General features: G+C 36.0%; 1 protein-coding gene across 3 annotated transcripts in view; it reads right to left on the reverse strand.

Annotated features, from left to right (window-relative positions):
- Positions 1-13,071, reverse strand: part of ERCC6 (ERCC excision repair 6, chromatin remodeling factor) — a 43,031-nt gene that overhangs the window by 23,413 nt on the left and 6,547 nt on the right. For all 3 annotated transcript variants that reach the window (XM_071439071.1, XM_071439072.1, XM_071439070.1), the window contains 3 exons: positions 11,286-12,012; positions 4,686-4,811; positions 803-961 (listed from right to left, as the gene is read on the reverse strand). In XM_071439071.1, the coding sequence (XP_071295172.1) occupies positions 803-961; positions 4,686-4,811; positions 11,286-12,012 (1,012 nt within the window). The remainder of the gene's footprint in view (positions 1-802; positions 962-4,685; positions 4,812-11,285; positions 12,013-13,071) is intronic.

Raw genomic sequence — 13,071 nt, forward strand, 5'->3', positions numbered from 1 at the left:
GTACTATGATAGTTGCTAAATTTCATGTAGCTATTTACATCAGGTAAACAGGCCAACAGAAGTAGAAAAATCAACTACTATTCATGCGTGCATTTGCAAATCTGAGGACACAAACAAGTAATTCCACCTATGAAGAAGAAATTTTAAAGTATTGTTCAGTAACAAAAAAACATAAAATACCTCGTAAGAAAGGCCAGTCACACTAGCATATGTTTTGAAAAGCAGCAACAACAAAAAAACAAAAGCAGATGGAAATTCCTCTGCATAAGTTACTGGTTTTACTCTTACTAATAATTTTTGGCATGGATAATTCCCTGCCCATCAAAAACTCCAACTTTCATTGCAAATCAGCTTGCTACTTCCTGTAAAACATTTACCTGGTGGCTTGCCAGAACAAATATTTTAATGTAAAATTTAATAAATGGAACTAAAGGTATTACATCTAATTTAAAATTCCATATTGTGTAAACTATTGATATTAATGTAATTGAGTTTGTAAACAATCCATTTGTGGAAGGTAACCTTAGACACTGTATTGACCCAAAATATCTAGCGTGGCTCATCTGCAAAATGAAGCATCAATGCCTGGAATTCATTAAAAGTGTTACATGTTTAATTTTTCCTGCCCTACAGCTCCATTGTCTCGTAAAATTTTTCCTTTGATGTCCCCCACTAAAAGAATTAAAGGAATATTGTAATTGAAATGTCATTAATAATTCACAGGACCCTCCTCCACCAGTAATACATCTGATGAAATATTAATTGAGCTCCACAGACTGACAGTCTGCAGAGAAGCACTTGCCTGTAATTTGAACCACGAGTCCTCATATTGCTGTAGCTCAGACCTGCCAAGAAGGCAATTATCTGAATGGTCTTGCCCAATCCCATCTCATCTCCCAGAATTCCTCCTGCCTGCTGGCAGTGCAATTCCCAAAGCCACCTAACACCTGTCTGCTGGTACCTAAAACAAGGAAAAAGAAGATGGCAAATGTTTGATAATACAGATCATAACAGAAAGTACTCATGAATTAATCATTTGGCAAGGTTCTCATACCAGTTACTGTAACATGCTGGATGTGTGTTTTACATGAGTGCTGTATTTACTAGGTCATACATTTTTGATGTACTCAGACATTACATGTGACTTTTGTTCTTTATGCAACACTAAAACATTTCTAATTAAACCAACAGTCATTGTAATTAGAGGGTATTTTATTTCATATATATTTTAAGTGCTAAAAGCAACTTTGAAAGTTACTCTTATGAAGCATTAGCTTTTCAGAAAAGACAAGATGCAAGGGTCTAGTAAATAATATTATTTGGAACATACTCCTTGAAGTGAAGGAAAAGGTTGACTTGTAAGGGGTACAGACTTCATACTCTACTACAAAAACTGATCACATCTGCCAAATCATGCTTTTTTAAAACATAAATTTATTTAATAACATTCAGTCTCTTTCAATGAAGAAAAAAACCAAGACTAAGCAATAGAAACTATTGCAGTGCAGGGGATACAGCAGAGCATTATGTGAGAGCATCAGGGCAGTTTCTACTCCCAGTCCCTCAATGGAAATAGTACAAGCAACAATGTAAAATACATTCCACTTAAAAGAAGCAGACTAGAAAGTAAGATTTATGACAGCAAGCTAAAAAGGTGAAGATGCCGGGCTGAGAATCACTTTAGGACATACCTTTTTATAACATGAAATAGTGAGACCAGTAGGAATAACATACCATGTGTGGGGTTAAATTGAAAACAAAAGAAATAAATGAAAAACTATACCTCTAAATCACATTAAAAAAAAAAAATCAAACAAACACCTCAGTGCCTTGTAACTTACAGGAAAAAAAAGGTTACTAATAATTTTCTTGATGGCATGCATTTCTTTGCAGAGCACAGCAAAGAACAAAACACTTTTTAAATAGGGGTCATTCATTTTAGGTGATTTCTTCTGTGCATTTCAAAATCCTGTTTCTATCCTTGAACAAATAATATTTAGGACTACTGACAGCTAATGACACTAGTGTCTACAAAGTACTATTAAAAATCAATTTGTGATGAGTTTGGTATGGATTTAGAGAATGCTAAATGGAGACAAACAAATGGCTTGAGTAGTTAAAAAAAGACGATCAAAGAACACATCTAATGGTTCAGACATCACACTATCTGCTGGTGTCTCAAAAGCATTATGCCACGAAGCCCTTAAGAAACCCTTTTATTAGAAATTAATTCACCTTAAAATGCAGCAATCTATAAAACAACTATGAAATGGCTTGCAGGATTAGCTATAATTGGATTAAGATGCTATCATTACTACACTTTATGAAGACAAAACATCTTCTGAAAAACATTAAAGAATTGAAAATAACCCTAATTCCAGTCAGAAGGTGCTCCCCCAGACAAATGTTCAGCATGTCTCTTCAAAAGACAACCATTCAATAACTTCCGAATACAAACTGTATGTAATCCTAAAAAATAATACAAGAGCTTTAAAATTAGATGAATTTATAAACATATTTCTCTCTCTCTTTCCTTCTCCTGAGAAAGTTTCACAGTAGATAATTAAGCTTGTGAAAAATTCTGCTGCATGGTTATATAAAAACATGAAAGATGCAGGTGCTGTTTTTGTATGATCATATAAACATGCAATGTAATTATTCAAAAGTTAAAGGAACTCCATTTTTGTGGTTATATGGAAAGATAATGAATTCTTTTCAACCTTACACTTTTATTGCACCAATTTTTATGAGGTTTTTTGGTTTGGGTTTATTTTTTTTTTAATTCCAAAAATATTCTGGAAGTAAATAAAAGTGCTGCTGGCCCTCCAAAATAGTTACATTGTATTGTATTGCACAGGAGCAATCATGCATCAAAATGATGCATCAAAATTCACCACAGCAGAAACCAGAGTTCAGCTGCATTGTTGCAGAGACAAAATTGTGTTCCAGATTTATCAGGGAAATCACACACTGGAAGCAAACAGTGATGAAGGCTGTTTTCTTTTTCATAGAGAGAGCATTCTTGCAGGCTTATGCAGATGGAAAAAAGCAATGTTTGCAGGTCTGCTCAGTTTTGTTCCACAGCAGCATCCATGTTATTCCTGATCAATATTTAGCAAAGCAGACAAGTGTGCATGGAAGAAACAGACTGTCCACTTTAACAGGCTTTCCAAAAAACAAACCTGAGGGTCTCCTATTTCCAGCATGCGCTAACTTCTTTGGAATTTAACTATGCAGGAAGATCACTTTAAGTACATGCTATACATGTCCTTGGGCCAATATACTTCCCTGTTTTGTACTAAACTTGCTCAGAACTCCACACTTTAATGCCTATTGACTATGGGCTTTCCTACACTGGAGATTTCAGCATTTAAGTTACAAGTCAGACAAATCATTCATCGCAATTGATCTTTCTAACCACTTAAGAAGTTTTGCCAACTGACTCATGCTTGCAGGGATACCCTTCATTAGTGAGGCTTGCATCTTCAAGATTAATTTTTAGTGACTGCTCTATTTCATTTCCCTTTGGGTTGCTCAGACCACACATCCGTCCTCAAGATGAATACTTGTGCAGTACCTTCACATAAACAAATGGAGACCACATATTGGCTCTGGATGGTCCCAGCAACCAAGGCATTAATTCAACTCCATTTCAGAGCTAGTGCTTTCCTTCTGAGGACTACAGGACAACAGTAATAATTTCTCTGAGGTCAAGACTAAGTGGTTCTCTTGGAAGGGTTACCACACACACCCATTATAAACCAGGGCTTTCTACTACATAAGATTTTAACAGACTTTGCTTTCAAGAGAAGAGAAGATTTTCCTGCTGTGTGAAATGTTGCCAACAAAACTGAATTCAAGCCCATTATGCATGAAATTTAAGGGAGAGATTATGGATAAAATTAAGTGGTTAGCTGCTAACTTGTAGTTGCGTTGTTTTTTTTTTTTTTTGAGATGAACTTGAAAGCATCACGAGGCACTATGTTTTAAAAAACTGAAACAGAAAACACTTATGTTGAAATCTGTAATTAAGCATTAAATAACTAAAGAATGAGTTGTAGAATGTTTTCCATCTACCAGAGGAATTAAGAATTTACTCTCTATATTTTAAAATTTTACCTGGCAAAATGTTCAAGATTATTTTATAATATGAATTACCAACAGTTACTTTGAAAAGACTTTCAGTAGTTACTTAAAGAAAAAGTTCTCCATATTTTCTACTGGCAGAAAATTTCACTCCACTCAATCAGAGAAACACCATCTTTCTTGTTTTCTTTTATCACATCTTACCATCATCTTATATTTCAAAGTAAAATTATTCTACCACTCCACACCTGAATTAGGAACAAGCATATATCAATAAAAGAATTCATTTATACAAACAGACAAAGAGAGCTTCTCAATTCATAGTTTAGCTAACACACATTTACAATATTCACATCAGCCAGTTATCACCTGCACATAATTGCATTTTGTGGTCACAATAAGTTTATTTCTTTGAAGTTTGATCCTGAAATCTTTTTAAAAGAAAGAATCCTATTGAAACAATTGAAGCAAAGTTGAGGCATCATTCACTGAAGCAAAAGTTACAGCAAAGGTTATCTGGAACTCACTATGACTATTACTACTAATATTATTAACAGTATACAGTGGCATTATACTGAAATAAAGTACACAATACATACTTAAAAAGCTTTTTGAAGAGAAATCCTGGTACTTTGAAACCCTCTTCAAACTCAACATCACTTTCTTCAGAAAGTTCCTCAGCAGTTTGATGTTCTTTATCCTTCAAACGTTCTTTTTGCCACTTCCTGGAATAACACAAGGAATCAACATTCAATTATAGCATGGAAAAGATTCTGCATGAAAATGACACTGAATTTTGATCAAGTAAAAAACCCAAAAAACCCCACATAATCTGATGTTATGATTTAAAATAGTGATCCTTTGGAGGAGAGAATTACACAAGTAAAAACTTGAGATGTCTGGTATATTAAGGTATATTAGAAAAGGAACATGTTCTATAGCTAGTTACATTTTTTTAATTTTCTATAGACAAAATTGCTAACATAATGAAATCAACAGCTAATAGCACCAAAAAGCCTTTAAACTCCTAAATCTCACTCCCCTTAAACTCCCCCTCCACCAAAGTATTGATAAAGTTTAGGTGTTCCAAAGCTATTTTATTAATTTACTTGAACACTTAAATTTAACTTCCTTCCTGTAGAGAAAAGTGAAGTGCATAATCTTATACAGAAGACTCAGTTGGAAACATCACCATATTCAGGGTGACATGCTCTAAATCTGTAACACATTCATTATTAAGATAATGAGTTTTATGAGGTTTTGGAATTACAGTGTGATTTGTGGTTTGCAGCCTCAACTTATTTGGACTTCAGGCAGCTTAGAGAATTACCTTCCTGTCCCATCATTCCCCCACTGCTGAGAAAATACCGAAGGATCTTCAACGCTCCAACAAAATGATGAACCTGTGTTTCAGTGACCCAAACCCATCTGCCTCTAAAGGTAAAGTGTACTCTAGCTGGCTATGTACTACTCGACCAACAGCGCTTCACTGACAATCTGGTGCTTGCTGGAGTTCTCTCCTGGAAGTGCCATTTACTGCAGGCACACTGAATGTGGTGGATAAACGGATAAAATCCCTACAGAAACTGGCAAGGCACACCACAGATTAAAAACATCCATAAGCTACTGTTCTGAATGCAGTGCAAAAGCAAACTTCCACTTAACAGTCTCTGCACACCTGGCAAATTTAAGAACGCTTGTGTTAGGAACGAGAGAGCAGGGAAGAAGTTCAACACCTCACATCCAAGCAATACAATCATACACTCTTTCTCATGAAAGAAAGCTGACTGTGTGAGGTTTCTATATGGACTTTTCAGTAGTACCTTTTGAGAAATACTTCAAGTCTGCCTTTATGGAACTAGTCACAAACTTGGTATTGTTCTATCAACTCAAAATAAACACCACCATCTCCAAATACACACAAGCTCCAATCACTGCCAAGAATGAAAGCACTGAAAAACTAAGACCACACAATGCTGGTCAGGTTTCGAGAACCAGTTTCACTGAAGCATATTTTGATCTCTTAAGTCAAGATGTCTTCAGAAGCAAAAATAATGATGGGGGAAAAAAGAGCATATCCAGGGAAAAAACTAGATGAACAAAGACAGCCATCAGTTTGCTGTTTAAAACTGATGATTTGTTAATGTTTATACAGGATTCTTCTTATTTCATTACATGAAATCATGAATCCAGCTAAGTTGTAAAAAAGAACTTACTAAAAACACATGAAATGTCAGTGTTTTCCTCTTTTATAAACCTTTCCTAACAGGAATGGAAATCTCTATCTTAGAGTAGCAGTCTGCTAAATTACAAAATATCACTCGTGGTCTGCAGTCTAGCAGGCTGGTATGATACCTTCTAGAGTCATAGCATAAGAATGCATTTATGTTTCTTTCAGTACTACAACGTTATGCTATCAGGCACAGAGGGTCTTACTTTTTTGAGTTCCAGAAAAAGAAATTCGAGTTGACAAATGCTGATAATCATTGCTTCAGACTGCATCACTACTGTAACTGTGACATGCCACAACTTGATTATTTCATCTGACTGGATTATGACAGGACTCAAACCAAGGAAGGAAACTCCTACTTACCATACTAAAATCATAACAACTACAGATTAAAAAGCTTCTAAAGAGACATATAAGTAAACAATTCATACTAAATCCAAACAGGGTAATAATTTGTACAAGAATTTGCTATTAATTTTGCACTCCAACATGAATCACCACCAGCCAGCACAGGAGCAGCAGCCTCCCCTGGGAAGGAGCAGATTGCCCTCTAGTGTGCATTGGGAAAAGTGATCCAGAAACAACCAAGAGGAAACTACAAGGTAAACTCGAAGCTGTCCAGGAATTTAGGCACTTCACTGGTACATTTTCTTCAAGAAGTGTGACTGACATTGGGATTTCTCCTAAAATTATACATGGAAAATATATAGAATTTGAACTAATAAACCCTGTACTTAATTTTCCTGAAAAATATTTCCTTTTTACATGCTCTGTTACTTCACTGAGGTACTACATCTCTTCCAAATATCTAGAGGTTTTTAGCCATCAATTACTAGTTTAAAGAAATAGCAGCAACTTGTTATCACAAACAACTTTCAAAGTTTGAAGAAGCTATTCAGTTTCTGACAGGCTGCAAGCTTAATGTAACACACACCATTAAGATATTCTACATTGAAATGTCATTATTTTATAAAGAAAAGTGTAAATATCCAAATGGCTGAAGCCACGGGAGGACAAACACTATTTCCAAGATCAGATCAGTCTATTGGCTAATCTGGTCTTGTACCTTTTCCCTGGAAGTCAGACTTTGGAGGGAGAAATTGTGGTCATCATCTTTGACTTAAATACACAGTAACTTACTGCTCATTTGGTCAGTATATTCCTTGCACACATCAGTTAAAATTACCAAAGTCTCTTTAAAACAGAAGCATGACCTTTAAGAAATCTATCTTATATTGTCCATTGTCACTGACATAAATGTTATTTTATCCCTGAAAGTGAAGTATGAAAGCCATATATCATACAATTAAATTTCTTCTTAATATACGAATGTATTCAGATACTAAGCCCATTTCACACTTATTGCAATACCCTAGAAAGAAATTCTGCACCCAAAACAGTAATGAGCACAATTTAAGTTTGTTTGTTTTTTTTTTTTTAAATGCAGTCAGGAACCAAGCTGAGTATTTAATATAGTTTGCATTTGTGAAGCACAATATGTTTTATATTTTATACAGCTAAGAATCCCTTACAGATTATTCTAATTTGCTAAATTGACGCATTCAGTATTGCTTTTTTGATCTAACTTTTTATGGTCTATATGGGTGGATTTAATTGGTATGTCCTAACAGATGAAATACATGCAGTTAGTACCACAAGCCTCCATAAGTAAATTTAGACTGATGTAGACAATTACACACTTGAGTTTAGAATGAAAGGTGTACTCAGTGAGTGAGAGAAAATATATCTTCATTTGTGTCCTGGCTTTGTCACTTTAAAGAGCAGTAAGAATGCTTTAAGAAAGTATCTTTCAGGAAAGGTAATATTTAATCCTTTTTTAACTTAGAACTTTGAAACACAGAGAGATTCAATAATTCAGATACATCAAAGAAAGCTAGCACATGAAAGCTGATCAGTGAAAACCAATTTAATTTAACACAATTTTTTTCTTTATGAATCTACTGCTTTGTGTGTACTGACAGTCAAAACTTCCTGCTACACAACTGCCTGGATATCACTGGAGAGACAAGAAAAGAAGCAGCTTCCCAGCCTTGCCTCTGTGCACTTGACAGCAATAGAAGTCAAACAACTGTACATAACAACCAATACAGAATACACAAGAAAACACAGACACAGCACTTATCTGACTTGTAATTCCTTCCTTGAAGCAGCAGGCAGATACATACTGACATCTGGCATGGGAAGAATGTACTTCAGACTGCTAAGGTTTATATGACTCCAAGCTATTACCTTATACTGACACCATCCTGATTCAATAATGTAATGCATTAATTACATATAAGCAGGAAAAAATTACTTTATACTTATGCTTGGCATTTTAATATATGTAAAGGAAAACTTTAAATAATATAAACAAAATCTTGATACTTTGTGGTTTCCATATCTGCATAGCTTGAGAATAATACAAAAAAAAATTGCAGTTTTCTTGTTGAGAAAAAAACCAAAAAAGTTTTATTTCCTACTCATTTAATAGGCATTCAAGGTTACTATTGTTTTGTGCTTCTTGGTAAAATAAGTTAAAAAACAGGTTCATTTTCATTCTTTCCATAGTCTTCAAATAAACTGACTGACTGCCCTGGTGGGGGAGTGAGTGAGTGGCTGTGTGGGGCCTGGCTGCTGGCTGGGGTTAAACCATGACATCAGAGCATTCCACTGGGCAGGATGGAACAGGTTTTGATCTCTCAATATACCCGATGACGGAGCTCAAGTCTCTGAGACATTCCAGTACCTTCCTAGAGACTGACTACCTAAGCCTCTGGGTTCAGGCGGTAATAGCCAGTATGGATAGCTGGGAACAACAACACACTAATTTTCAGTGAATATTTGAATTACCTATAGGTGCATGACAGCATCCTATTTACCTTACTCTCATAACCCTGATGTTCCCTGGTACTGTTCACTATTCTAGCAAGCTATGAATTCACCTTAGGCACAGACCTTTCAGAAGAGAAGATTTTGTTCATCTGCATGTCTACACAGAAACATGGCTCCAGTAACACTAACTAGTGAAAGGCAAGACCCACACAAGGGAAAAAACCTGAAATTCCTGATAGCCTAAGCTGATTCTGCATAGCTAGATTTTACTTTTTCATGTTCCATTGCTCATACCTTGCTTTGAGTGACTAGGCCAACCTCTGGAAGCAGTCTTGAGAAGGACAGGCTGCTCTCCTGCCTCACATTTCCTACAGACAACAGCTCCCATTCTGACAACAGTCTCTTGTTCTAGAGATGCTCTGCAGTCATGCAGTTAGCTAATTATCCTGCTTTAACAACATCAATGTAGTTTCCCCTTGACACAGACCAATCTCTTGAAGTCCCATCTCTGAAAAGTTTTAATGTTAAGGAAACTCATTTTCAGTCTCTAAGAGTGTAGGACTGAATTCATTGCCAAGCACAAGACTAGATGTTCAGAAGAATAAAGTAATCCTGAAGGACTTTCTTCTGCCTCTCTCACGGGTAAAATATACCATAATCTCACTCATTCGTTTGCATTCAAAAGTAAAACTGACATGAAACAAGATATAAATGTAAGCAAATGACAGCATTTCTATAGCATTCTTAATATGTTTCTTAATTCACTACATTTTATTTTCTCATGGCATTTCCCATAATGAAGATTACCTGGGGGTGTCAGCATAAAAACATCAATGTGGACAGCTGCAGCTTAACAGCCACAATAACTGTAGCTATGAAATTTTTAAGAGATGTAGTGTTTTGGTAGCAATTACAGTTATTGATATTTCTAAAATTCATTTAGGCTTTTATTGTAACTTCAGTAACCAAAAGAAATGTAGTCTATGATATGACTTTGCTAAGGATAAATTGTCACAATCTTAACGTTATTAAAAAACGTTTTTGAATGAATTTAAACTGTGAGTCATATTAAAACTTTCAATCAAAATAAATTACTCTTGATGAAAACACTGAATTAAAAATGATTTAATATTGGTCTACTTTAAATGTGAAGAATACAGTTTTATTCAATAAACCAGTAAATATTTTACCGATTAAGAACAATTGTTAATGCATCCCATAGAAAATATATTTTTTTGACCCTTTGGACATTGTTCAGATTAACCTCTTGCCAAAATTTCTATTCAAGAGCAATAAACTGTGCCTTCCTTTGAAAAGCAACATCCTGGGTTTGCAAATGTATTGCCTTATATCAGTTCCTAAATCTGCCTTTGTAACCTGGGATGTGAAAGTGAAGTTGGGCTCTTCCTACATGAGATTTTCTCCAACTGAGAGCACTTCTGCTACCAGAAGATACCTCTTCCTCCACAGCAACTCAGGCTCTCACCACAGTGGAAATGGTGCTTATACCTCTACTTCTTGATATTCTCTGACACAGCACCATTTAAATGTATAAGATTTTATATTTCCACAGAAATGTAAAATTTGAGCTTCCCAAGCATTAATCAAGTTCCTATGCTAGGCTTTATCACTACATCAATCACCCTTCACTGACTGCCCTAATACATGTTCTTCCTCTCACTCTAAAGAAGCTGTTTTCAAGTTCCATGACTTTCTAGAGGACTATGTAACTACCTGAAGGATATTCAGTAAAGGTACTTAATTAAAAGTACACATGCCATCAACAAGCTGAAGTTTATTAATGAAGCTCAACCCTTATACTAGAAAAGAGACAACATGCCTGTGATCACCAACACATAGGTTATCCAAGTTCATAAATCACAGATTAGCACAGGTGATCCACAAATAAGGAACTATAACAACAAGAAAAGTTCAACAGCAAAGCTGTTTTAATTAATCTCCATGTTTGAATCCTTCTGGAAGGCTATCTATGATTCTTCTGACTACCTCATTTCCCTTACTTTAACACACTCCCTAGCAGTCTATTATAGCTATTGTCCTTTGCATGTTCAACATACTAATTTATTATTATTATATTATTACTACTACTACTATTATTATGTCTAGGACTAACCTTAGTCTCTGTTTATAATACTCCACGTCTCCATCATCTCTCCATCGTCTCACTTTGTGCTTCCCTGGTGTACGCTCCTCTTCCTCAGAGCTTGGAACACAGTCAGCATCATTTTCAGCTTCTTTAGAACCCTTCCTCACCAAATGTTTTCTTTTTCTTGATAAACTCTTAAGTTCATAATCAGAATCACTCTCAGCAAGAGAAGATGCCTGCTCTTCTTCCTCTTCTGCTGCTTCTGGATCAAAGAGTTCCTCATCAGGTACATACTCAGACTCCCCACTATCATCCTCTTGTTCATGCCTGCACTTCTTGGCCTCTGGGTATTTCTGCTCCTTTGGAATCCTGGCCTTGGAATGAATCTGAAGGGCGTGCTTCTGAAGCTCTCTCAAGTGTTTTTTTAAACGCTTATCTGTTTTTGAGAGGGCTTTACCACTTTTCTCCTTTGTGGCAGCTGCAGGAGCCACACACTGAACATTTTTGGCTTGTGCTTTCTTCTTTGCTCCTTTGTGACGGGATAACTTCTTTCTTTCAGATGACAATTTAGCCTGGTCTGCTAAGTACTTCTCAAAATCAGATGTTTCATTTAGCCTTAACTGTCGTGCCTTCCTCTCTGGCTTCTGAGGTATTTTAGTTCCAAATGGAGTCATCTGACCAGTTCGGATGAGCTCTGCCCACTCTGTTTCCTGAGCAGGCATAAGCATACTGCCAAGGGATGATGGACCAGGTTCTGCAACAAAAGTCAGAACAAACAGCATGCCTTTAACACCTTCTCTGTAGCTAAAACACAGGAACAAGGGTGTTACACGTACTATCAAAATGCAAATATTTCTGAAACAACGCACAGCAGCAATAACTACCATAAAATTACAATTCCCAATGATACATGAACTCTAATGTACCACCTGTGTTGTCAACTGTCAATATGTCACCATGTTCAGAACACGAAACCACTGTGTTCCCATCTGTACCAACACTGCCCATTTCAATCTTATTATTGATTTTTCAGTCCTTCTCAAAAGCTTGAAATTTGACACTTTGATTACCACAACAGACAAAAATGTCACAAAACACAGATTGTCCTACCATATGCTTCAAAAAAAACCCAATGACAAAATAACAAACAATAAAACAAAACTAAAAAACCCAAAATCTGTCTTCCTAGCCTACAGTACTAATATGAAGATGATGACTTTTGAAGTCTGGCTGCACAGCACTCTGCCATAAAAGAGCACTTTTAGGTGCACTTATTATACACAAACTGTAACTGCTGTTTGAAACCAAAGAAAAAGAAAAGCTCTCGAATTCAGGAAGCTGAAGGGGAATTCTGCCCTGAAATCTATTACTAGGACCCAGAATTTCAAAATAAGTCTATAAGGACTGCCAGCACAGCTTTAAATGTCACATTTTAAAGCACTGTATCTATCATATGTTTAATGAGTAATGACAGTGCACCAGGCATGAAAACCCCTCCATCTCCACCCCTTCCTACTGGAACTGCTCCATTTCCTCTGTTGGGCTCCATTCACTTCTTAGTTACATTTCAACACACTGGGTGCCTGAGTTTTGCTGCATGAGCCCTCCAAAGAAAATAGGATTTAATATGCTTTTCTACTGAGCAAAGTTAACTGAGGCTTTGACTCCTTTAAGTGTTGTTGAATCAGGAGAGAAGCATGAGCTGTACAAGATGGGAATCTACTCCAGCCACATGTGCAAGGGCCAAACAGCACAAAGAGTTTTTTCACCTGTGCAAATAATAATATAACCCACAGGTGATGCACAGACACAA

This window comes from Agelaius tricolor, unplaced genomic scaffold, assembly GCF_023055355.1.
Source record: "Agelaius tricolor isolate 1412-34295 unplaced genomic scaffold, bAgeTri1.0.p SCAF_13, whole genome shotgun sequence".
Taxonomy (NCBI): Eukaryota; Metazoa; Chordata; class Aves; order Passeriformes; family Icteridae; genus Agelaius; species Agelaius tricolor.